Consider the following 24,015-nt stretch of genomic DNA (forward strand, 5'->3'; position numbering starts at 1 on the left):
TTGCTATGAAGAACAAAACAAAATGGATTGCATGTGTAGAGGTGAGCTGGCGAATACTGATAAATGTACTTCACTGAATGTCAGCAAATGTCACTTGAGAAGCCATTTGCAGCTACCATAACAGCCTCCCAAACCCAACAAAGAGTAGCAAAAACAGGCAAAATGAACTGGGCGTCTTGCTTCCGCATGAATAAGCAATCAGCCCTCTCAGAAGTTACACCAGAAAGTTGTTAAACTTGATAGAAGACGCTTTTCCACCCACACTGACGCATGCTGGAGATTGCTACCGAGGGTTGGAGACCTGGTAAGGACATCGGCACGGTGGCCCTCAGGGGAGGACCCAGTAACCCCTTCTGTCCCAGGTGGGTGCCTTCCTTTGGTGTGTGGAGACACTGGCTTGTCTCCTAGGCCCACTGGGTGGGTTTTTCCTGTCCCTTCCTCTCGCTGCTTCTGCCGATTCCATGGATCCCTCCCCTGCTCCTGGTCTACCCTCCCTTGACTACGACCTGGGAGTGGTTGAAGATGTGATCTGTGGACCAGGACTTGAGGGTGCAGCCCGCACATGCCGTGTCATGAGAAGACCCAACGTCCTGCCCTTGAGCCAGATCTTCCATCTCTTACTCAAGAAAAAGGCTTTTCAGTGTGTTCTCTGGTTAGTCTGAAAATGTGAGTAACAGATTCAGCTTCTGTTTCATTCTTGGTGACAGGGCCAAGACTTTGCCTGCGTGTAATTTAGAATTTCTGGGAGCTAAGGCCAAGTGTTCTTCAGAATTCAGCTGGGATGGAGATGGTTTCCTCCTCCTCCTCAGCTTGGTGAGTCTCCATAGTTGACTGCAGGGAGGCAAATGGGAAAGAAGATCATATTCTCAGAAAAGCTCTCCAGGGAAATGTGAGACTAATTAAAATAAAATTCCAGCCCCTGTTCAGTTTTTAATCTCTGGGGGTTCCTCCCCCTCAACACATACACACAGGGTCATCCAATACTTTTTTCCTCCTTTTTTTTTTTTTTTTTTTTTTTTTTTTTACCAGGAGTCTTACAGAGTAGCTGGAATTTGGCCTTGTAAATACACAACACACGCGCACAAGCACATTGCCACACCAACTGAGGTCAGTTCAGCTTTTCCTGGAGCGATCCTGTGGTATAGGGCCCCATACAAGAAGCCTTTTATTGAACGTGCATGCCAGTCTGTGCCCCTCAATGTGCCAAAGGACACACTTCCCTCTTCACACTGTTCGGCCATATGTTTAGCCTGTGTATGGTGGAGCTGAATACATTTTACAACCCAGACAAAAATGAGCTCTTGGGAAAGCAAGCTTCCCTCTGATGAGTTTGGAGAGATGGCACATGGAGGAGAGGTGGAAGGCTGACTCCTCTTCAGCCACACGCATTGCAGAATGCTCCATAATCCTTAGTGCTTCCTCCTTTTGAATTGGGTGCCTCCTGTGGAATGGCCTTTACTTAGGTCTTGGGAACTCAAAAAAACATTTGTTTATTAAGACTGAATTGCCCTCAACTCGTTGACTTTCATGCTTAATTTAGGAAGAAACAGTGACTTGTTTAGAAAAAAAGGAAAAGAAGCTGCAGAAGAAAGCCAGATTTCTGGAGAAGTGGAGGTGAGAAGAAAGTAGAGGGGAATGGAGATGTGGTATGTCTTGCTCGCTGGGGGTGGGAGCCTGACACTGCTTTACTCAGCTAAGGCATTTTCTGAAGAAACTCTCTGCTATGCCCTAACGTGAATCGCATTTCCAGACCCAAAGACCTAATAAAGCTTAAAAACACATTCTGAAGAAAAGATAGTATGGATGGAGATTTCCTCCCTTGCCAGGATTGGTTTTGTTTTGCTTTGTTTTTCCGGTCGTGGTAGTTTAAAATTGGTATCTTCAAGCTCCAACTAGTAAGCATCTGTTTCCAGAAGAGGGGGTGGAAAACTGTTCATAATTGATTAATATCACCCAAATCCTGCTGGAGGTCAGAGCTATATAAAGATACAACAACAGGAAGGTGGGTTTCCAAAGAACAAAACCAAAAGTCATATAGATGAGGGTAGCCAGTATTGTCTCCTTCTCTCAGATGAGAAAAAGTGAAGCTAGGTTGGGTGAACCACTTTACCCACGCACTAATTAGCGGCACTACCAGGCTTCCTTGTTTCTAATCCATAGGCCATTTTCAGTGGACTCTGCTCCGCTCTGTGTATAAAAACCTAACGAGCCCCCTTTCACCATTTTGCTTTCCAAGATGTTTGGAACAAAACATTAGATTGGAACCATCAGAGAAGGGTTTGTTAAAAATAGGAAACCTCTTAGAATTTCAGTAATCCCCTCATTCTTGCAAAGACCACGAAGGAGACTTTAGTAGAGGGAACATTTGCTGTAGAGAAGTGTCCTCTGAGTAAGCACCCTCCCTCCCTGGAATCAACAGGAGTCATTTTGTCAGCCCTAGACACCATCATAGCTTCAGAATGAACTCCCTCAACCTAACTGAAGAAAAGATATACCATTAATGATGGAGAGAAATAAGAGAGGTCCAGGTTAAAGTAGTAGGCAGACGATTCTAAAAAGAAATGTTTAGAAGAATTTATTATCAGGCTTCTAAATCATTTCATTGATTTAAGTAAGCACTTTTAAATGCCTACGTTATGGGAGACCTGTCACTGTATCTTAACTGCATACCAGTTTTGCTTATGTGTCATTCTCCTCACCATCTCGAATCATCCTCAACTTTCAAGGCTCAGCTCAAGCCCCACCACTTCCAGGAAGCCTTCTGAGATTTCTCCCATGCTTCCTTCCAATGTGCTCCCAGCCAGGACACCCACAGGACAGCATTGTTCTGTGCTATTGACCCAGGTATGTTCCACACCCCCGTATAAGTATCAGCTCCCTGAGAGAAGGGCCTCTATGTTACTTATCTCTGAGATGGTCTTCCCTAATATGCTCCTGAGAAGGGGATTTAAGGCAACTGAAAGCAGGTTTATCTTTCACCCACTTGAGATTAAGCCACCTTGGTTTAAATATATGAGAAACAGCCTTCTCCTCCTTGGCTATTAGTCGTAGTCAGCATTCAATGACAGAAAAGAAGTAGATGAGGGAGAGGCAAGAGGGTGTCCCATCTAGATAATATGGGCCCTCTCACCCGTGGAGGAGGCAAAAATCAGACTGGTTAATTTACAGTCAAAGAAGATGATAATTGTGTGAATCTGGTCTTTGCTGGCAGGTGTCATCGTTTTTGACACACTTAGGTATTTAAAACAGTTTTCCCCACTTCTGTGTCAAATATGTTTTAGAAACTTGGGGGTTGACTCCTTATCCAGATATTGCAGGCTAGAAATGAGGAGAGTTCACATTTTCTTTTCTAGAACTATCAACATTGGGGCACCCAAGCTTCTTAGTACATTGATTTTTGTTATTTCCCCGAAGGAAAAGTTTGCCGCATAGGAGTCCTCACACTATCCTTCCTTTATCTGCGCTCAAGTAATCACCAGGGAGAGAATACCCACTGCTTCCCTCAACACAGCACAGAGAATTTTCCTGTTGAAAACGAAGATTTTGTGTGAGGGTTGCAAATGTTAATAACTCTTGATGGAGAGATTTTCTTTTTTGAATCAGGAATTCAGAGATGCCCTTCCTGCCTTTTAACACCTGTTGTTTTCATCCAGGCCTTTCAGGGAAGCACCTTTCTTAAAATTTTTCAGTCTTGTTAATGCAAAAAAAGTCCCCCAAAGCGAGCAGAATGTATCATGTCGGAGTCGAAAGTCAGGACAGGAAAAGCTGGGCTGCCAGTCCCTTGGTAAGTGCGCAGAGTCTAACAATCTGGTGTAGCTATTATTTTTTTCCTGTTGGGCCCTAAAGGAAAAAAAAAAAAAAAAAACCACACACACACACACAAACACACACACAAAAAAACCTCACCTAGCATAATTTGAAATATCCTTTCTTATCACGCCAAATGTTTCATTTCAGTTCCTGTAATATTTACTTTGTTTCCCTATTCAGATGGGGGGAGGCGGGAAATCTGCCTCGATTTTAAGAAGAAAAGGATCTTTAAAGTTTCTAAATGTAAGAATGGTTCAGAAGTTCTTTCCCTCTTGAATCAGCATTCAGAAAAATATATTTACATAGTCCCTTCCATCTGATGTGAGAGCAGAACCGTGACTTTTGCTCAAAGGAAAAAGTTTTGAAATGACACAAATCTCTATGTGCGTATTTTTAGAATTAAGATGCTTGTATTCACTGTCGTGGTGGGATTTCCTTCCAGGGGAATATGCATTGGGGGATGTACCCCGTCTAGGGAGCATTTAAAGAAATTTTAATATCCAAACAAAAGCAGTATTACGGTTGCCATCCACTCCCACGCCCAGAGGAAAAACAATTAATAATTTGCATATGCTCCTGACACAAATTAAATACAAAGGGCCCCTCGCAGACTGTGGTTACTACGCAGCTCTGCTGCATAGCCCCAGCCCAGCACTGTTCTTCCAAATGAATAGCATTAAGCTGGATAACTAAAAATAGTGGTTCTGGGCCCTCTGGCCTAAGTCCCACGGTAGAATCTTGTGTCCCCAATCAGAAACATCTCCCAATCCCTCCATCAGCTTCTAGGCAAAAAGAACATATAGTTCCAAGGGGAAAAAATACGTATATACTTTGCCCTTTTTATTTTAATGGCCAAACATTGTAATGCTAGCTAAATAGAAATTCTTGTCTGTTAATAGGTTCCTTTAGTTTGTAATAAATAGGAATGCTAATGACTAAAATTTGGTATTTGGTATGCATTAGCTTTTGTGAGCTTTTCTTTACAGTCCTCATTGACATGCAATATGGCAAGCTTCCTTTGAAACATATTTATAAAATAACTACAGTATAATTAAACCAACAAAGCCATCTTTTAAGTAAGCTTAATAGCTTGGGTTTTTTTTTTTTCACCTCAGTAAAAATTTATTTTAAAAAGAAAAATAGTTATGCCTCAATCCCACTGTATATTTTATTCTGTGCATCTAATATTTCCTTTGCATCTACAATCTATGCATATCTAATTCTTTCTGACAACTATGATTACTAATAAAGTTCTCATGAAAGATATGCTTCATAGCTTCTTCAACAAGAATAATGTTTTTTTTGTTAATGGAAATTGTAACATATCTTGACAGATACAATATAGAAGATGGGCTTTTTTCCCCCTAATTGTTAATATTGCTGTGCTGAGCACACAAGGAGCAGATCAACAGATACGGCAGGTAATAATCACAGAGTGGATGCTATTTTGAACAAAGTGACTAAAAATATTTTAATGATATAAAAGCAACAGATAAATAAAAGCAATTATGTTTCATTTTGCTTTAGGTGTGCGCACAGTTTTCGGTTGCTGCTGCCGCTGCTGCGGCGGGCGTGTTTAACAGAGGAGGCAGCTCGGGAGCGGAGGGATCGGCACAGCAGCGGCTCTGCCTTCTTGCAGCCGAGGGTCCTGCAAGCCTCGCTTCCTCCGCTCGCCGCGCCTCGGCCTCCCAGGGGCGCAGGGCCGGGCCGCACGCGAATTCACAAGGAGCAGGGGCTCGAGTTCACCAAGTTTTCCTCAATTTTGCAAACCGTGGCTCGGTCTCCAAGCCTCGCGGTTTAAGACCACAGGATTTCCAGAAAGGAAAAACTCCAAAGCCCGCAAGGCGCAGGACCCGAGCAAGCGGAGCAGGCTCTGGCCGCCTGGCCTCCGGGACCCCGGCCCGCTCGGCTCTGCCCCACGCGCCTCGCTCCCTTCTTTCCCTCCGAAATCCGTCCTCTCCGCCGAGGGGCTGCCGGGCCCCCGACCCACCCCCCGCGCCGAGGATAAACACAGTCGACATCACTGTTATAATCTTTATTTAAAACTGTTTCCAAGGTGACAAATTACCGTGCCTCGTATGCAACAGGTTCCTCCGAAGCGGTATCATTACAGATTAACTGTAATGTGCAGGATTAGAATAAAAGCATAAGGGATTAGGTAAAAGGGGGGACGCTCCAGGAAGGACGCCGGAGCGCATCTCGACGAGCGGGCGGTGGGAACCGCGGGGACGCTGGGCGTCCGGGCGCCGGGGCTCGCAGAGCTGGGGCGGCTCGGAGCGGTCCCGGGCGGCGGCGCGGGCAGGGCCGGCACGGCCGGGGGCTGCGGGGCGGGCGACGCTCCCGGGGCGCCGGGCTCCAGGGACGGGGCCCCCGGGCTCGGGCAGGCCCGGGGCCCGGAGGCCGCAGAGGCGGAGGCGCGGGCAGGCCTGCGGGCCGGCGGGGGCCGCGGGGAGAGGCGCGCGCGGCCCGGGTTCCAGCCCCGTGCGCAGCGGCCGGGCTGCGGCGGGCTGACCCGCGTGGCTGACCCCGCCTTCAAGGTCCAGGCCCGCGGGGGCCCCTCCCCGCTCGGCGTCTCGCCCCCCTCGGCCGCCGCGCTCCCGCCGACCCGGGGCGAGGCCCAGGGCGCGCCGGCCGCTGCGGAGCCCAAGACCGGGCCTCGGCCGCCAAGCGAGGTGGTGCGCCCGGGGAGGCCCGGTCCCCGCCGGGGCTCCAGGAGGCCGCAGAGCTCCTTCGCCCCCTCGCTCTGCTTCCTGGGGGGCCGGCCCGGCGAGCTCCGGACCCGGGGGCAGCAGCGGACGCAGCCCCGAAGGCTGCCGGCGCGTCCGGGCGGAGGGCGCGGGGCTGCAGGAGCAAGCAGGGCGCGCGCCCAGGCTGGGGCGGCGGGCTGGGGGCTGGACGGAAGTGGCGGTGCGGCAGGAGAGCCGAACAAAGCCCTCGCGGGAGCCCCGTCACCCCGCGGTGACCCCGGCCCGCCCCGCTGAGCCGCGAGCCCCCGGCCCTAGCCTCGGAGCAGGCCGCCCGCTCGGCCGCCGCACGCCGGGCCTCGGGGCCTCCGGGCCTCCACCGCCGCCCGCGCCGGGCCCTCCTGGAGTCTCGCCCGCCGAGCCCGCGGGCCCCCGAAGGCTCCGAGGACCGCTCGGCCGGCCGGTAGTTGAGCCTCACCCCCGCCCCAAAGCCAAAAGAGCGAGGCTGGGGGCTGAGTCCAGGCCTCGGGCCTCGGGCAGGACGCGGGGGACTCCGGGGCCGCTGGAGCCGCAGCTCGCAGGCAGCCCCGGAGGGCCTGAGCGCGCTCCCAGGTGGGCCACCACATTCGCCGAGGTCCCTGCTTCCAGGAGAAGGGCCCCGGCTGAGGAGGCGGCGGGAGGGGACTGTCGCAAACAGCTGTTCCTCATACATATTTCATTACACAATCAGATAATGCGTCCCACCACCTTCTCAATTATTCACAGATAAACATTTTCAAGACGTTTTGACATCTGTCTTAGTGCCTGCTATTAATTTAGTAATCACTGTAGTTAAAAATGTATGGGATTTTTGCCGTCGGAGCACCTCCTCTCGGGCGCGCGGGCCCAGTGTTGGGCTTCGCCTGGAAGCCTGGGCCCTCCGGGGGTGAAGACGCCTTTGGAGGTGAGACGGCCTCTAGCGCATTGACACTGTTAATAGAAGGGATTAAGGGGGTATCTGGTTATTTTATTATTTTATTGTCCAAGGTGATGGTTGCCCCCTCCCCAACCCGCAGACACTGCCCACCCCCCCCCCCCTTTCCCGCCCCAGCCTGGGACCGGACAACGACGTTCAGCCCTTTGCCCCGGGCAGCGGAAATGGTTAGCTTCTATCTAGGCAGGCCGTTTCTGCTGAGGAAGAGGCAGGCAACTCCACTGGGCTCCTTTAGAGCAAGAGACAGACAGACAGACAGACAGACAGGGACTGGGCGGGGGCAGGGGGGAGACAGAGAGAAACTCACACCATTACTAAAAATTGCTTACAACAAAAAACACCCCTAAAAACACAGTGCTCTCCTCTCAAGAAGTCACAAACCTCGGAGGTTTGGCCCTGAGTCCTGTGGCTGCGGCAGAGGTGACCAGGGCTTTTAGGAAACATAGAGAAAAAGGAATTCGCTCCAGCGACTGTACATGGGGGCATTTAGGGCTATGAGAAAGCCGAGCTGCTTTTCTGCTTGAGTGATGACTGTTGCAAGGACTTTAGCTGCCTACACCCGGTTTTATAAATCACACAAGCAGACTTTGAAGAATCTTGTACAATTAATTGGTAAGCAAGAGCAAACATCTTTAACTCTAAAATGCTGTTGGTTATGTATTATTAGAAAGGCTCTAAAGAAATTACCCAAAGAGGGGAGAAATGCCCCCAAGGTAAAGGAGTCTGCTTCTTTGTGACACAAATCTCAGCTATAGGGAATGGCAGTCACTCGGGGTTTGGGAATGACGGTCTCCTCCTTACTCATTTCTCTCTCTTTTGGCCAGAGTCTCCTCCCGAGATGTGGACTCTTACTAGGGGAATAAGGAAAAACAAACCTGGAAAAAGAAAAAAAACATCTTGGGAGAAACTGCCCTTCCAAGGAAGATTGAGTCTAAAATGATTTTCACTCTTTATTGTTTAGAACATCTATAAAGAACAAACTCTTACTACAATTTCCAGGAATTAAGTGTATATTCGGGAGGAAATTAAAAGGACACAGTCTTCTCCAAAGGAAAGAAATTCTTCCCTACTCATGGTCTCAAACCCCTCCATTTCTAGGGCAACCACATTTGTTTAAAAGTGTCCTCCTGCCGTGGTTTCCAGATGGTTCGTCTCTTCTTCAGAAGACAGACCTTCCTCTGCTCCTTGGAGGGCGGTCATCCGACTTGCTGGCCCAGAACGTCCTCTTTTTCTCCTATTTTTTTGTCTAAAAGAATCTTCCCAAACTTACCCTCTGCTTTCAGAGAGAGAGAGAGAGAGTCAGGAAGGGAGGTGAAGTAGAAGGGAGGGCACCATGGCGTCCAGCGTGCCTGCCTCTTCTGCAGGGAAACCATGGTGGCTCCTGTCTGGAAGGTTCGCCCAGACTAGGCAGGCAAACGGAGCTGAAACCAAAAACAAGTATGTGCGCTTGTTTGGGCCTTTCTAGGAGAGAGCTACTCTGGGAATCACTCCCTCTTCTTCAATCCCCACCCTCACTGGGCCCCGACAGGGACTTCGGCTTGGGACCCGGGAAGGAGGGGGTGAGAACTTCCCAATATTTCACAAAGAAAAGTAGTTTAATAAACCAAATAGTTGGATGTTCTTTGGAGTGTTCTCTTGCATACTTATTTAATACAAAGGGGACTGGGCTGGAAGTGAAGGCAGGACGGTGTGGAGCTGAGCCACCATTCTTTTTAAAGACTAAATTTAGCATTAGAAGGGGTTAGGGGCAAAATCAGGGCCCTCCCGCTACTTAAGAGAACCTGATTAGCTCCCAAGGTCTCCATTAGGTATTAGGAATCTCGGGGCACTGAGTGAGCGCACCTATGCTGTCCACCCCATCCTCCTTCAGAATGCAATCTCCTAAACCAATAACAATAATAACAAATAAATCATCCCGGTCCAAATGAACCTTTCCTGAATTGCCCTCTTCTGTGTGTCTCCAGCCGGACTAGGAGGAAGGGAAAAGCGTCAGCTTTGGGGTGGAGGACGTGCTCTTTGTAGTCTCCTGGACTTGACCTGAAACCTTTCACCCAGTCGGCTCAACAAAGTTTTTCCCTCGGGAGCCAGCGTCCCTCTAGCAGGAAGCCCTCAGCTCCGCAGCCTGCATTCTCAATCGACCACTCTCCCGGTGTGTGGCTTCCTGTACATATGCCCCATGCCCCGTGTGGCCGGGGTCACTCTGCGCCGGCACTGTGGCTTTTGTCAGCATCTGGACAACTGGGCCGGGTGCTGGAATGATCCTGTCTGTGGACCCTTCTTTCTTCCTCAAATTGCCCCTAATTCTACCGTGTGTATTCCGGGACAACTGCATGTACTTTCCAGGGTCCGTCAGGTGACTCAACTTCAGCCTGAGTGTGCGACCTGCCGGATCTGCTTAGGGAGGAGGAGGTGTGCAAGTGCAAACTCGGGTTTTGGGTAGGATGCGAAGTCAATACGGCTTCCTAGCCCCGGGGCCCTCTAGGCCTCTCCTACCCGTTCATCTGCCCAACTTCATAACATTCCAGGAGGACGCAGACCCTCCGACGATTCTGCGCCTCTCTCCCTTCTGGAAGGATCCAAACGGCCTCCGGGACGTGTCTTGGTGGATTTTGTCGGGGCCGAGCCCAGTGAGGGGGAGGGCCGGAGGCGGGGTCGCTAGGTCCCCTCGAGGCTAGCGGTCACACCCCACCTCCAGGCCACCCGACGGCCAAAGGAGTTTGGGGATCTTGGGGAAGGTGCAGGACCCAAGAGTGGAAGTCACGACGCCTTGGGGCGAGCGATCCGCATGTTTGGGGGCGAAGCTCTCCACCGAGGCCTCCGAGAGCAGCCGTATTTGTAACTGGGAACTTGCCTGGGCCCGCCCCCTCGGCCCCTCCTCCCGCCCCCACTTGGGCGCTCGGAGCTCAGCCCGCCGCCCCGCCGCAGCGCGGAGCCCCGCCACCCCCCCGCCAAGCACCCTGGGACCCCGCCACCTCTTAGAGCCCTTGGAGTGCCCTAGAGGCCTGGAGCGGGGAGAAGGGTGGCCAAGGTCGTCCTGCGTCAGTCCACAGACATATACCTCTGTCGGGAGCCGCCTTGAGGGCCGGCTCGCCTTCCAGTCTGGGGGCGCGAGAAGCTTGGGCCTGGGGTGTGCGGGGGTGGGGACGGGGGTGTGTGCGTGCTCGCCTGCCGCTGCAAGCGATTCTCAGAGGGATCCTGCGGGGACTTGCGCCTTCCTGGAATCCCGTTGATGTGTTTTCTCATGAGCGTGAGGGAGAAAGATGCGGACTTGAGTCTAACTTCAGGTCAGTTTGTTCCTAAAAGGCCATGGTAAATCCGTCAGTCGGTGGGTCTGTGTCTCCTGCACAATCGCATAAAGTGAGGCCACCTCTCCCCCACCTTTCATGGAACCTCCCAGGCCCGGCCAAAGGTCTAAGGCCTGGGGACTCTGAGGCCTGGCGAGGTGAGGTCCTGAATGTGTGCCTCGTGTTTTGATCCTAAGGCCCAGGAATGCCCAGGTGCCTACTCAGGGTGAAGCTATAAAACCTACGTGCGAAAGGGGGACTCAGAAAGCTACCCCCACACACCCAGTGCAGGTTGAAGTTCCAATCCCGCGCGCGGAACCTGCAGACCTGGCATCTCACTGCCGACCCAGCCCCCAGCCGGGGATCCAGACTGGTGGTGGCGAGCGAAGGAGGGATGGAGGAGTTAGGTTGATCCAGATGGAGGTGGAGATGGCAGGAGGGGAAAAAAGACGGAAAGACTGGGTGGGGATGTGGGGTGGGGATGTGGGGTGGGGATGGAGTTGGGGCAGACTCAGATAGCGCCGGCTTTTCGCCCTGCTCTGGGGAGGTGCGTCGGTCTGCGCCGTTACCACCCCCCCAACCCTGGAAAATAAAGCTAATGATGTAGTAATTTAGGAGGGGTGAGGGGCTGGGCGAAAGGAGGGAGGGAGGATGGGGAACGCGCGCCCCAAGAGCGAAGGCAAACAGCTGTGGAGGCGCTGCCCAGGGCTCAGGCTTCCCAACAGGTTAGCTAGACGGGGATCCACCCGGCATTTCGCAGGAAAGGGGGGGGGAGACTGAGCGACAGGGGGAGAGAGCCTCAGAAGAGGACAGAGGGAGGGAGGGAGAGAGAGAGAGGAGCGAGAGCGCGCGCCGCGCGGTTTAAAAGGAGACACTTACACTTCCTAATGAATATTTATCCGCCGCTGCTTCCTGCTCCCGGCTTCCCTTACCTTTCCGCAGGTAAGATCCTCCCTGAGCCCCATTCCTGGGGGCCCTCCCAGCTCCCCCAGTCATTCCCGGGGCACCGGTGGCCGGGCGGAAGGGCTCTTGACAGCCGGGGAGTGGGGGAGCGGGGGGAGTAGGAGGGCGGCTCCGCTCGCGGCTCGGCTCGGGAGCTGAGGCTCGCGACCCCGTACTTGCAAGGACCGCGTGCGTGGGCAACCTGTGTGGAGTGGGTGTGAGTGCGTGTGTAAGAGTGGGTGACACAGGAGGATGTGCGCCCGCGAGAGCGCGCGCCTGTTTCCCGCGCGCTCCGAGGACGTTTTCGACTTTTCACTCGGACGCCCGGGATTTCTTGCCTTTGCCTTTCTCGGCTTCCCCCTCCTCCCTCTGCTCGCCCCCTCCAACTCCCCCGCCCGGGGCTGCCCCGAAGCTCTTCTTCGGGCTATTGTACAACTGGCGCGGGCTCCCCCGGGCCGGGCAGGATCCAGGTCTCCCATAAAAGAGGGTGTATAGTTGGGTTTCTGCAGTAACCCCACACACAAAGGCCGCCGGGCCACGGGGTCCCCCGCCCCCTTCCTGTTGGCTCTGCTCTTGAGATGCTGCGGCGCGTCCTCCCCTACCCAGACTCCCCCATCCCCCCGCCCCCTGCCACACACACGCACACCTTGGGGTATCGCGGCCCACAAAGGACCTAAGGGTGGTTGGGACCTAGGGGTACTGGGTGGAGCTTCACGGGCCGCCAGTCAGCTGTCCTGGGCTGGAACTGGGAGCCTGAGGACCCCCAGGGGGAGGGCGCCTCTCACCACCACCACCACCACCATCATCACCACCACCACCTTCCCCACCTTCACCTGAGTAAGGAGCACAAGGGAATTCGGGGAGGCCACGGGGGAACCTTGTAGGGCAAAAGGAAGGAAGCCGGGGAGGAGCTGATGCTATAACCAGAATTTTTAAATGGACTTACCCGGCCACCTGTTGGGAATTCATTTGGGGTCAGTCGGCTCCAGAGCTGCTCCAAGTGGACACACAAAATCAAAAGCCGAAGTTGGAAAAAGGAAATTCTTTCTCTGGCAGTCCCCTGGCGCGGCCAGTCTGGCTAGCAGCTCTACGCTCCGGTCGGCCAGGCGGCTGTAGAGCCAAAAGCAGCTTTGCCAGGTCTCCCGCCACCCCAGCTCCCCCTCATCCCACGGCTCCGAGGCCGGGGCTCTGAGCCCGCGGACTCGGCGCTCAGGGCCCAGCGAAGGCAGTTCGGCTTAAGCCGGGACAAGCTTTCTAAGCCCTGCTCAGAAGTCAAGAGCAGCAGCGCCGCCGCCTTGGCGCGGCCTTTCATGACGCGGTCGCTCCTTATTCTTGTGCCTCGGCCTCTCTGGTCGCCCCCGGACAAAGCCACCGGAGCCCGACCGCTCCCTTCCCGCTAAATCCGCTTCGGGGTCAATGCGCTACCAGCACCGGGCCGCGCGCTTCTCCTGCCAGCCGTGTGGCTCTTAAAGAGCCGCACCCCCCCCCCCCTCCGTCCTGCGCGCTCCCCCGACCCCCGCCTCCCCGCCCCTCTGCTCTGGATCTAGCCTTAGGTCCCTGCTGCCCCGACCGATGCCTGCGGACTCCTAGCCCCCTCCCTTCACCTCCTCCCCTGAGCAGTTGGTGGGCCTGGCCTTAGGGCCATAGGGCTGAGTTTTACCCCCCGCTTCAGGTCCCTTTTCTCTCCAGCATCGTTCCTTCCTCGCTTGTCGGCTCCTACCTTTGCCCTTTGGATGGATCAAGGCCCAGGCACCGTCTTGCCGGGGTAGAGATGATCCCTAAAGATCCTCAGTTTGGGCTTGAATTAGGGGGTCCTGGGATGGGAAATGGGGTGGGGCAAGCCGATTGAGCTGGGGGAAAGGGAAGAGGAGCAGACCAGAGGGACTTTGAAGGCTCTGCTATCCCAGGGCCTTGCTGGCTTTTTGGCAGAGGGTGAGGGCTGGCTGGGTGCCACTCATTCCTAGAGGTGGCCACCCTGGAATGGGGTCCTGAGGCTAGGCACCTGGCCAGCCTGCTGTATATCTGAGGGACTGTGGGGGGTACCTCCAGAAGGCCCAGAGCATGGATCTGAGAGAAGCTTGTTTCCTAAACACAGTGCATTAATCTCTCCCCCTCCCCAAAAGTGATGCTTAAAAACCCAAAAACTGGGTGTGCAAGGAGGGACCTTGAGTGACAACTGTCCAAGGGAAATGAGCATTGGAGGAGAGATGGAGCAGAGAGAGTCTACTCCTTTTCCAGAGAACTGAAACACAACTTCTAATAGGGCTCCTTAGATTTGCTGGCCAACCGTGTCACTTGCCCCACTGAGAAAAGGAGAAGTAGATGGTGGCTTTGGTGCCCCTACCTTAAAGAGTTCTCCCTCTCTCCCTCGCCCTCAGGTCTGTTTTAGTACCATCTTGCCCTAGCAGCCAGTTGGTCCTGAAAAGGGTGGCCCTGCCTAAAATGCTTTCTATAAGCTTCCCAAGGACTGGAAGCAGGATTAAAGAGAGACCACAGAAGGCTTGGTGTTCTGGGGCAGGGGAAGTGGGACAAGGTAGGCTGTTGTGCCATTGCCTTTCCTAGTAGTGCCAACTGCATTTGACTGTTTGGGATCCGGGTTGGAGGGACAACAATGTCTGAGGAGTTGAGTGTACCCAACTCCTTCTCAAATTCAAGCCCTAGCATACCAGTTCTGGCTCTCCCAAGGGGATCTCTGCAAAGGATTTGATGGTCTCCTAGGCAGTGGAGCCCAAAGAAACTTGGGAAGGGAGGGAGATTGAAAATTGACCTTCCCCCAGACATCTGCCCTCTGCCACCCCAGCATTGGTCCGAATGCACCTGGAGTAAACGATTGGAAATTGGCCCTCTTGAGAGGTTGCCAGTGCACTCCCTGGACTAGACCTGAGGCCACAGCCCTCCTCCCCAGCCCCTATCACTCACAACCCCCAAGCCTCCCACCTCTCACTCTTGGGGCTGGGTCACCACAGCCAGCTGGGAACGGTTTGTGCCCACTCTCCTGGGCCTGGCAGTGGGAGGTATGGTGGGCCAAGACAGAGCCAACTTCTCTTGTTTGAGGATGTGGGGGGTGGAGGGGCCTTGCGCGGGTGGTGGGGCTCATTAGGCAGAGTGGGGTGCCGAGAGGTGCGCAGCGCCGGCCCCGGAGGCCGCCTTTGAGCCATCGGGGCAGCTTCATTAAGCGGCGCTAACAAGGCATACAAATGCCTTGCCCAGCAGCTTTCTTGCAATGCCGGGGCCTTAGCAGGGCGCCAAGCTAATGAGGGTCACTCAAAGGGGCTGATCAAATATTCAAATTTCCCCGCACGCCAGGAACTTTTATGTGCGGAGAAAGTTGAGGCAACTGAGCTGTGTTTACTGTCCGGGGCGACAATTGCTCGGAGCGCGGGTCCCCGGAGGCTAAGGCGGGGGGCGGGGGCGCAGGGAGGGAGCAGTTGTTGTTGTTGTTGTTGTTTTTCATTCAAAGGAAAGTAATCGGGGTCCTTGAAGGGCTTCGCGGCCTCCCCGCCTACGTGCTGCACTCCCCTGCGCCCTCCTCGGCCGCCCGCGCCAAGCGCCTCGGATTGTAGCTTGCGGGAGGCCCAAACCGCGGGCTGCCGGGCCAGCCCCCGCCCCCCGAAGTCCTGGGGGCCCCCCAGGACAAACTGGCCTCACGGAGCCGAGCAAGGCCGAGTGGGTGCAGCTGCTCCAACCGGGAGGCTTGCGGACCTCTTGGCTTTCCGGGTAACGGCAAGCAAGGACTGAGTCTCTCGGGCACCTCTCCGGGTGGAGTTGAGACTGCTGGGGTTGGGGCTGATTTTGTAAATCAACGCCCAGTAGGTCCTCGTAGGAGAAACACACTCTCCAGCTCAAGCGCCCTTTCTCCCCGCACCACCTGTACGCAGTCTTGCCAGTTAGTTGCCTGGCCCAGGATTAAAGCAGACGCGGTGGTGGCAATTTTGTGACCTCGGACTGTACGGGCTCCAAACCCCAGATCCGGAAGTCGGAGCGGCCAGGGGGGCCCCCGCGGGCTGACCCGTTCCTCCCAAACTCCTCCACTCTCTGAGAGATCCAGGGTGCTGGCGCCCCCCCGCGCGCCACCCCTCCAGACGTCCCCCAGCTCAGCTCAGCCCTCTTCCCTCGCGCTACCCAGTGCTTCGGGCCCCCAGAGCGGCGGGCAAGGCGCCTGGGCCCCGGAGCCCGAGGTCCTTCTGCTCCGACGCCCCTCCCCAGCGCCCAGCGCCTGGGAATTGGGGAGAGGAAGCTCTGGGGCTCCGGAGCCCCCTCCCCCACTCGGCCCGCGCTCCTTGACCGGGACCCACGGAGCCTGCGCTCCCGGCTCCACCCGGAGCCAGTCCGGCCATCCGCACCCACCGAAGGCCGGCCGCCCCGCCTCCCCCTCCCGGCTCTCGGGACGCTCCACTTACGCGCTCCCGGCGGCGGGCGTCGTGCTTCGGGCCCGGAGCGGAGCGGAGAGGCGCCGGCGGCCGCGGGGCAGCGCGGCGGGCTCCGTGGGCGGCGCGGGGCTCGGTTGCGCGGGGCGTCTCTGACAGCCCGGGGCTGGCCGCCCGCCCCGCCGCTCCCGGCCCCGTCCCAGCGCACAACGCTGCGCGCCCCGCAGCCGCCCTCGGCCCGGCTTTGCACGCCCGAGTCGCCGGCGGGGTGCGGCGGGGTGCGGCGCGTCGGCAGGCGCCCCGGCCGGGGCTGGGGCCGGGGGTGTCGCCGAGCGGAGGCTCAGCCCCACCGGCCTCACTTCTCCCCGCGCGGCGACGGTTTTCAATTTCAGCACTTTCGGCGGAGCCCGCGGCACCTGCCCAGCCTCCCTCCGGGGTTGGCCCGGCGGCGAGCGGCGGGGAGAGGCCGGGTCGCCCCCACCCGGAGGCGGGGGTTGTGGGGACGGGGAGGGGACTGGCTGGGTTCACCCGCCCGCCCGGCGCCTGGGTCCTCGGCTCCAGGGGATGCAGTTTCGGGGGTCACGAGCTGCTTTCAAAAAGTTGAACACAATATTCGGAAACCCACCCGTAGGAATTCTACCCCCATACGCGGCACAATACCCACTCCCTCCCCTTTTTCATTCCTTCCTCCCCCGCTTCCTCCTCCTGCCCCTTCCCCCTCCCACCCCTCAGCCTATAATCCTTCCCCTGCGAGAGAAAGGGATCGGGAAGAAAAGATGAAGCGTCTGTTTTTGTGTCCCAACCTTAGGGCTCTTTCTGGGCCGGCTGTGCACGACCGCCCAGAGCTTCGAAGCTGAACGGAAAAGGACTCACGGTTGGGAGCAAGATACTTGGAGGGGAGAGATCACCCGAAGTGGGCCTTGGCGGGTCTTCCCTTTGAGCGAATATTTCCCTGCCTCCGTCACTGGGTTTAGGACCGGGGACCCTCGGCTTCCAGGGGTGACGCTGGGATGGGGGGCCCATGAGGCCCCCTGGCCCAGCCCAGAGCCTCTCTGCCAGAGTGGAGCATCCATCGCAGCTTGCACTTCTCTGCCCAGGAGGCCTGGCTCTGCGGGAGTCAAGGCCTAAGCAGGGCCCGAGCTCGGGGTTTAGGGGTGGGACACTCACAGCCCCAGTCACGTTAGGTTTCCCATTTAAATTCTCTCTCAATCTCTTTCTCTCCTCCCTCATTGAGATCTCCAAAGTGGTGTGGACTCGGTGCCTCGCCCCCAGATCTGCATCGGAATGTAGAAAAGATCTTTTTTTTTTTTTTTTAAAAGAGTTTTGAATTCCTCAATGATTTTTCTTCTGGAAAGGCAGCTTAGGATAATTATTTCAGCTTTATTGAGGGCAGATTAGTTGAAGTCTGGACGCTGCGTTTCAATACGCGTTGTACACGGGCCGACAATGTGGGCATTGTTGGCTACTGTGTGTGAACTCATTCAAAATATACACTTTTTAACACCAAACCGAGTCCTGTCTAAATATACACAGTGCTCAGGGGAAAGACGTCTCTGACCCCGACAAATCTGCGTAAATCACACTTCCATAGTTACAGAAGCCTCACAAAGGGAGGCCCCGCTAAAGATGCTGATTACATCTTCTTAAAAGCAACATACCTTAGAATAAATACCCATACCGGCCCTGGGTGGGGGGAGAGTAAGGGGGGGGGGAGGGTTGCAGTGGCCAGAGGGAGGGAGGGAGGACTCTCTCTCTATTCTACGGGCCTTTGGCGGTCTGTTTTAGGCTTGTCACATTACTTTGCCTAGATAAATTAGTTTTATTATTTTTTCTTTACAATATGAGCAAACACGCAATGTTCAGGCCTATCTGCTTCTTTGGAGAAGCCTCCATAAGTTTGAGTGTCCTTCTGGGGCTGGTAGGCAGATCCAGAGCTCTTTGGAGGAGTAGAAGTAGCGAACATGTCAGGGGGCTCCAAAGGGTTCCAGACTTGTCAGCTCCCGGGGGACACAGCTGAAGCCTAGGGGGGAAATAAAGAGGTGGCTTGCTTTTCAAGGTGAAAACAAGAAGTGTACTGTTATTTTAAAATACAGGGCAATAGTAGAAATCAAGACTTCTTGACCGGGGCAGAGTAAAGAGAAGCGGGTAGAAGCCAGTGCAGATGAAAGTGGGATAAATGTGGACAACGATTGAGGCCGAGAGAGACCAGAGCGGCTTCTGACACCCTGGGTCCTGGCCTCTCGCTCTCAGGCGTTAGCTACCCCTCGAAATTCGGGATCCCGGGAGCAGCAGACAGGGTCAGTGTGTGGTGGGCCCCATGATCTCATCTCTTCTTTCTTCCTCGCCACTATTAGTGCTCACATAGGCAGAAAGAGGCGGCCCGACGTGCACACCATGTGCAAACGGTGCCTGCTTGGCCGGCCCTCGGCCCTCGGCGTCTTCTTGAGGGCTGGCCTTCGGCCTTCATGCGGCGTGGGGAGCCTCTTACATCCCAACAAAATCCCCCCTTTAATTGCTCATCCCATTCAACAACTCTAGGTCCATGGCCTTTTGAATTTCTGGATCAACTTCTTTGGGGAAGAGGGAAGAAGGGAGCTCAGAGACATGGGGAGGGGAGAGAGAGAGAGAGAGCGAGAGCGAGAGAACGAGCGAGGGAGAGAGAGAGAGAGATAGATAAAGAGGGGGAAGTGGCGAGATTCAGAGTTGCAAAGATTAAAAAAAAAAATCTCTTTCTCCCCCTTCTCCCTCTTTCCCTCCTCTCCCCCTCCCCCCTACTCTGGCTAAGTGGTAAAACCGTCCTTACGTTCTCGGTATTGATTGGCAGGGCTGACAGTGATTGGCAGCGGTTGCCGTGGCAACGCCACAACGACACGCCGCAGACCAATAGAAAAGCGAAACAAAATGTTTCAATGCTGCACTCACTGTGGATTTAGGGGAGATATTATGAGGCTGTTGTCATTAGGGCGATTGCTGTGGAATCGCTGAATCTTGACTCGGCGGTGGTTGGCTCTCGCTCTCCTCTTTCTCTCCCTCTCCCTCTCCCTCTCTCTGTCTCGGGTTCTCTCTGCGCGCGCGCACCGGGCCGCTCTCCTTCCTCCCTCTCTATGTGGCTGCGCGGGTGTGTGTGTGTGTGGATGTGTGTGGGGTGTGGGTGTCCCTTACGCCCTTCCTCCTCCCCCTCCTCCTCCTCCCGCTCCCCCCTCCTTTCCTTCTCCTCCTCCCCCCTCTCCTCTCCCTCCTCCTGGTCCTCATCGCCCCTCTCCTCCTCTTCCTCCCCTCTCTCTTCCTCTCCCTGAATTTTCTCCTCTCCTCTCAGGTCAGTCCATGGTATTCCGCTCCCCCCTAGACCTCTATTCCTCCCACTTCTTGTTGCCAAACTTCGCCGATCCTCATCACTGCTCCCTACTTCTGGCGAGTAGCGGCGGCGGGAACGGTGCGGGCGGCGGCGGCGGCGGCGGCGCGGGCGGCGGCGGCGGCGGCGGCGGGAACTGTGCGGGAGGCGGCGGTGCTGGCGGAGCAGGCGGCGGCGGCGGCGGCGGCGGCGGCTCCAGGGCCCCCCCGGAAGAGTTGTCCATGTTCCAGCTGCCCACCCTCAACTTCTCGCCGGAGCAGGTGGCCAGCGTCTGCGAGACGCTGGAGGAGACGGGCGACATCGAGCGGCTGGGCCGCTTCCTCTGGTCGCTGCCCGTGGCCCCCGGGGCGTGCGAGGCCATCAACAAGCACGAGTCGATCCTGCGCGCGCGCGCCGTGGTCGCCTTCCACACGGGCAACTTCCGCGACCTCTACCACATTCTGGAGAACCACAAGTTCACCAAGGAGTCCCACGGCAAGCTGCAGGCCATGTGGCTCGAGGCGCACTACCAGGAGGCCGAGAAGCTGCGCGGCCGCCCGCTCGGCCCGGTGGACAAGTACCGCGTGCGCAAGAAGTTCCCGCTGCCGCGCACCATCTGGGACGGCGAGCAGAAGACGCATTGCTTCAAGGAGCGGACTCGGAGCCTGCTGCGGGAGTGGTACCTGCAGGACCCCTACCCCAACCCCAGCAAGAAACGCGAACTGGCGCAGGCCACCGGCCTCACCCCCACACAAGTAGGCAACTGGTTTAAGAACCGGAGGCAGCGCGACCGCGCCGCGGCGGCCAAGAACAGGTCAGTGGCGGGCCCGCGGCCTGGCTACCGTCTCCGGGGGGCCGCGGAGCGGGGGGAGCGGGGCTGAAACCGGGGCGGAGGGGGCGGAGGGGGCGGGGGGCCGGGGGCCGCCGGGCGCGCGAGCAGCCGCGACCCCCTGGCCAGTTGGAGAAAGTTTCCGCTGGCCCAGACGCGCAGAGGAGGGCCGGGCGGCGGGCTTATGGACTACTTTGTCGGAGAGGGGCTTTCGGCAGGGTGGAGAGTGTGGGGGTGTGAGGTCCCGAGCGCCCGTCCACAGGCCCCCCGGTCCCAGCCCCGGGAGCCTTGGCCCCGCGCTGCACCCGTGCCACCTCCGCAGCCCGTGCCCGGCTCCGCACTCCCCTGCAGCCTGCAGACAGGGAAGGGAGGAAAGCCGTCCTCGCCAACCGGTTCTTATTATTATGCATTGCAAAAACCCGGAGAGGAATCCACGAAGTCACGGAAAGGAAACTGAACAGTGGGGTCTCTGCCACAAAGGGAAAAAAAGAAAGGTCGCTGGCCACCGTGGAGCAGGCCTCTTTCCCTCAGTTTTGCCAATTGCCTGAGTGGGAGCAGGAAAACCAGGCGGGGAAGTAGAGAGGCCTTGTGTGTGTGTGTGTGTGTGTGTGTGTGTACACGAGCACACAGGTGCTAGCCCTCCTGCCCCAGTCAAGGAGCATCCCCTTGGTCCACTAACTTGGGAAGCCAGGAGGAGCAGGAGCAAACCCACTGCCAGCAAGTTGGCCACAAAATCATAAAGTTGTCTGGGCTTCACCAGTCAGCACACTTGGGCCTGGGGGAAGGTAAGGAGAAAAAGAACTAAGAGGGAAAGAGGAGGAGGAAGGGGCGAAGAATGGGAGGGAAGGGGGAAGGAAGTGGGGTAGAAGCCCTGGTGAGAAGCCCGCGCCCCTACCTAGCCTGCGCAGGCGCTGGGCCTGGTGTACGGCAGGGAGCAGGGCCCCAGCTGCTGACAGCTGCCAGGGGCTGGAGGCCAGGGCTGAGTTCCTGGAGTGAGTGAGTGTGTTTGCGTTCAGGTGGCCCAGGCCTGAGCCCTAGGCCCTCTCACCCGTGCCCGCCGAGCCAGTTTTTCGTCTGAGAGGGGGAGTGCCCAGGACCAGGGCAAGGCCTCCTTGTGGGAACTCAGAGACTAGGCTCCGGCAGCAGCTGCCTGGTGCGGGGAAAGGGGAAGACGGAGACTGCTCTGCACACCCCCCTCCTGCCGCCTTCTCTCTCCTTTCTCTCTTGCACCTCTTCCCCACTTTTTCCGCTTCCGGCTTCTCCGTTCTCTCTAGCCCTGCTCCTGCGCTCAGCACAGGGAGCCAGAGAGCAAAGCCAGCGGGTCCTACTGGGGAGAGGCTGCGGGTGAGCAACCCACAGCTCTGGGTGTGTTGGGGGAGCTGGGGCGGGAGCCACTGTGGCCACCCGCCGCTGGGCCACCCGGTTCAGTCTGAAGAGTCCCCGGGGCGGGGGAGCAAGAAGCACCCTGTCCCTCTCGGACTTGGGCATCTTGGGGCTCCGAGTCCTGCGCTGTGCTCCCGGGGCCTCCCCAGGAGGCCGGCCTCGGGTCCTACCTCTCCTCGGAGGCCGGCTGCGAACTGGGAAGCCTTGGGGAGCCCCGAAGAGCCCCGGGAAGGAGAGAAGAGAGCCCAGACCCGCGCTGGGGGGGGGGGGGGCTTTGCGGCGTTCAACGAGTGGTGGGGTGCTTGGAGGCAGGGGAAGGGGGCGAGAAATGAGCGCAGGGAGCCGAGTCGGGGTGGTGGCGGAGGGCGCGCGGCTGGGGAGGCTGGGAGGCTGGGGAGCCCGGCGGCCGCGGGCGCGGGGAGGCGGCTTGACGAGCCCGGTGGCGGAGCCGCCGTGTCAGGGCTGGTGCGGCTCTCTGTCTCCCGCAGGCTCCAACACCAGGCCATCGGACCGAGCGGCATGCGTTCGCTGGCCGAGCCCGGCTGCCCCACGCACGGCTCGGCAGAGTCGCCGTCCACGGCGGCCAGCCCCACCACCAGCGTGTCCAGCCTGACGGAGCGCGCGGACACCGGCACCTCCATCCTCTCGGTAACCTCCAGCGACTCGGAATGTGATGTATGATAGCCAAGGCCGCCCTCCTCCCCCTCCCCCTCCTTCCCCTCCTCCTCCTCCTCCTCCTCCTCCTCCTCCTCCTCCTCCTCGCCCTCCTCCTCTTCCTCTTCTTCCTCCTCCATACCCAGAACAAACCGAAATCAGGATACACAATCATACACACACACACACACACAAAAGTACACACACACACACACACACACTTCCACCCCAGCCAAAAATATATAAAAAACCAAGAAAAATAACAAATTAAACGCAAACTATCAACAACCCCAACCACCATCTACCACCACGGCCACCCCAAAGGACCGCGACGCCAACAGACAGTTACAAACGCTGATGTTTCGGGCAGAAAACATAAAAGAGGTGACAATTGTATACTTTCTAGGACAAGCACGGCTTCTCCTTTCGGTTCCCACGGACCCGGCACCCCACCTGCATGACGATTTATTTGTATCTGGGAAAATATTCTCTCTAGTTTAAAACGATTTAAAAAAGAGTCGACTATACAAAAACCGACCACCACCACGACGACAAGACGACAAAAGCAAAACAGACAAAAAGAGAAAAAAAAAAAAATAAAACCGCCATCTCCGTTCAGAATTTGTTAAAAAAAAAAAAAGAACTCCTCGAGAGGGAAATAGCAAATGTTTCTCGCCTTTTGTTGCTCGCTCTCTCTTTTTTCCTCTCTCGCTCTCTTTCTTTCTCTGTTTTTAAGTCCAAGTATTGGTCAAACAAGATGCAATCTTCTGTTTTTTGTTCAGCAGACAATCATTTTCTTCGTAAGCACCTTTTTCTCTCCACTCTGTCACTGCCTGTGTGGGTACTGGTTATAAATGTGGAAAAAGAATAGTTATGACTGTAACAGATTTTTATTTTTATTTCAAAATTTTATATGAATTATGTATATCTTAATGATCGGTCATTTTCCCAGTTTGTAATATATGTGTAGAAATTGCCTGTATATGATATTGCTTTTTCTCCTCTTCCTTTTTCATTCTCTTCCCCCCCACCCCCTGCCTCCCTCCCCGCTCACCTGTCTCTTTCCTTTTTGGGGTTCCCCTCCCACTCGGTGTTCCTGGCGTCGACTTGGCAGTCGAGGCGTGGCGTGGCGGGCTGGGTTAGGACGAGGGACCCCGTCGCTAGCGGAAGCGGAGAGTGAGTCCGTAGTATTCTTATGCAAAAGCTATTTCAAGTATTTCTTAGCTGCTTTGGAGATATCTCTCACTCCCCGTAGGGCGCTTTTACTGTTATCTTAACTGCGTGTTTATCTATATGTAAAAACTTTCTAAAGCAAATACAGTATTCTCCATTTTCTTATCACTCCCCGAGACTGGTATTTTTGTTCGAGCAGCGCCCGGCCTTCACTTCCACTCCGACTCCGTGCGCCACTCGAGCTGGGGCAGCATTTTAAGGCTGGGTAGGAGCTTTTCCTTGGAGATGGTGGGGGTGTGGGTGGCGGGGGAGAGATGGGAACAGGCCCTCCGGAGGAGAACCGGAGCCAAATCTGGAACGAAAGGCTCCGAGGGCGCAGAGGGGAGGGGGGCTCCCGCCGGTTTCTTCAGAAGGAGATGCCAGGCCGAGATCCGCATGAATTCTAGCCTGCTGCGGCCCTGTGGGTCTTTGGGGGGTGTGTTTGGCATCTTCTGGTTGTTGTTGTTGGATTTTGTGTGTGTGTGTTTTTAAGGGTAAACACACAAGGTCATCAAACCAACAATCCACCTATCCAGAGCAGAGTTG

The 24,015-nt window shown here is 56.0% G+C and overlaps 1 protein-coding gene and 2 long non-coding RNA genes across 7 annotated transcripts; 1 reads left to right on the forward strand and 2 right to left on the reverse strand.

Moving 5' to 3' along the window:
* Nucleotides 1-8,404: 8,404 nt before the first annotated feature.
* On the reverse strand, nt 8,405-16,167 carry LOC144324060 (uncharacterized). 5 transcript variants are annotated; one of them, XR_013389439.1, is made up of 6 exons: nt 16,094-16,167; nt 12,640-12,803; nt 11,631-11,895; nt 11,034-11,121; nt 10,526-10,763; nt 8,405-8,888 (listed from the first exon to the last, which is right to left on the reverse strand). It is a non-coding gene; the product is annotated as an uncharacterized LOC144324060 (long non-coding RNA). The 5 variants fall into 5 exon arrangements; XR_013389438.1 differs by lacking the exon at nt 16,094-16,167 and adding an exon at nt 13,414-16,072; XR_013389437.1 differs by lacking the exon at nt 16,094-16,167 and having other exon boundaries at nt 12,640-13,184.
* Nucleotides 11,441-23,598, forward strand: SIX3 (SIX homeobox 3). The gene is made up of 3 exons (XM_077915265.1): nt 11,441-11,693; nt 19,377-20,205; nt 22,092-23,598. Exons 1-3 carry the CDS (start codon nt 11,639-11,641, stop codon nt 22,282-22,284), a joined length of 1,077 nt encoding a protein of 358 aa, XP_077771391.1. The 5' UTR covers nt 11,441-11,638; the 3' UTR covers nt 22,285-23,598.
* On the reverse strand, nt 17,856-19,246 carry LOC144324061 (uncharacterized). The gene is made up of 2 exons (XR_013389442.1): nt 18,983-19,246; nt 17,856-18,080 (listed from the first exon to the last, which is right to left on the reverse strand). It is a non-coding gene; the product is annotated as an uncharacterized LOC144324061 (long non-coding RNA).
* Nucleotides 23,599-24,015: the final 417 nt, after the last annotated feature.

This window comes from Canis aureus, chromosome 11, assembly GCF_053574225.1.
Source record: "Canis aureus isolate CA01 chromosome 11, VMU_Caureus_v.1.0, whole genome shotgun sequence".
In the NCBI taxonomy this organism is placed as follows: domain Eukaryota; kingdom Metazoa; phylum Chordata; class Mammalia; order Carnivora; family Canidae; genus Canis; species Canis aureus.

Bases quoted from the DNA above. Each gene is read 5' to 3' on its own strand.
- SIX3 (XM_077915265.1), top strand. From the start codon at position 11,639: ATGAATATTTATCCGCCGCTGCTTCCTGCTCCCGGCTTCCCTTACCTT. The intron at 11,694-19,376 runs GTAAGATCCTCC...CTCTCCTCTCAG, and splicing joins CTTCCCTTACCTTTCCGCAG to GTCAGTCCATGGTATTCCGC. The intron at 20,206-22,091 runs GTCAGTGGCGGG...TGTCTCCCGCAG, and splicing joins GCCGCGGCGGCCAAGAACAG to GCTCCAACACCAGGCCATCG.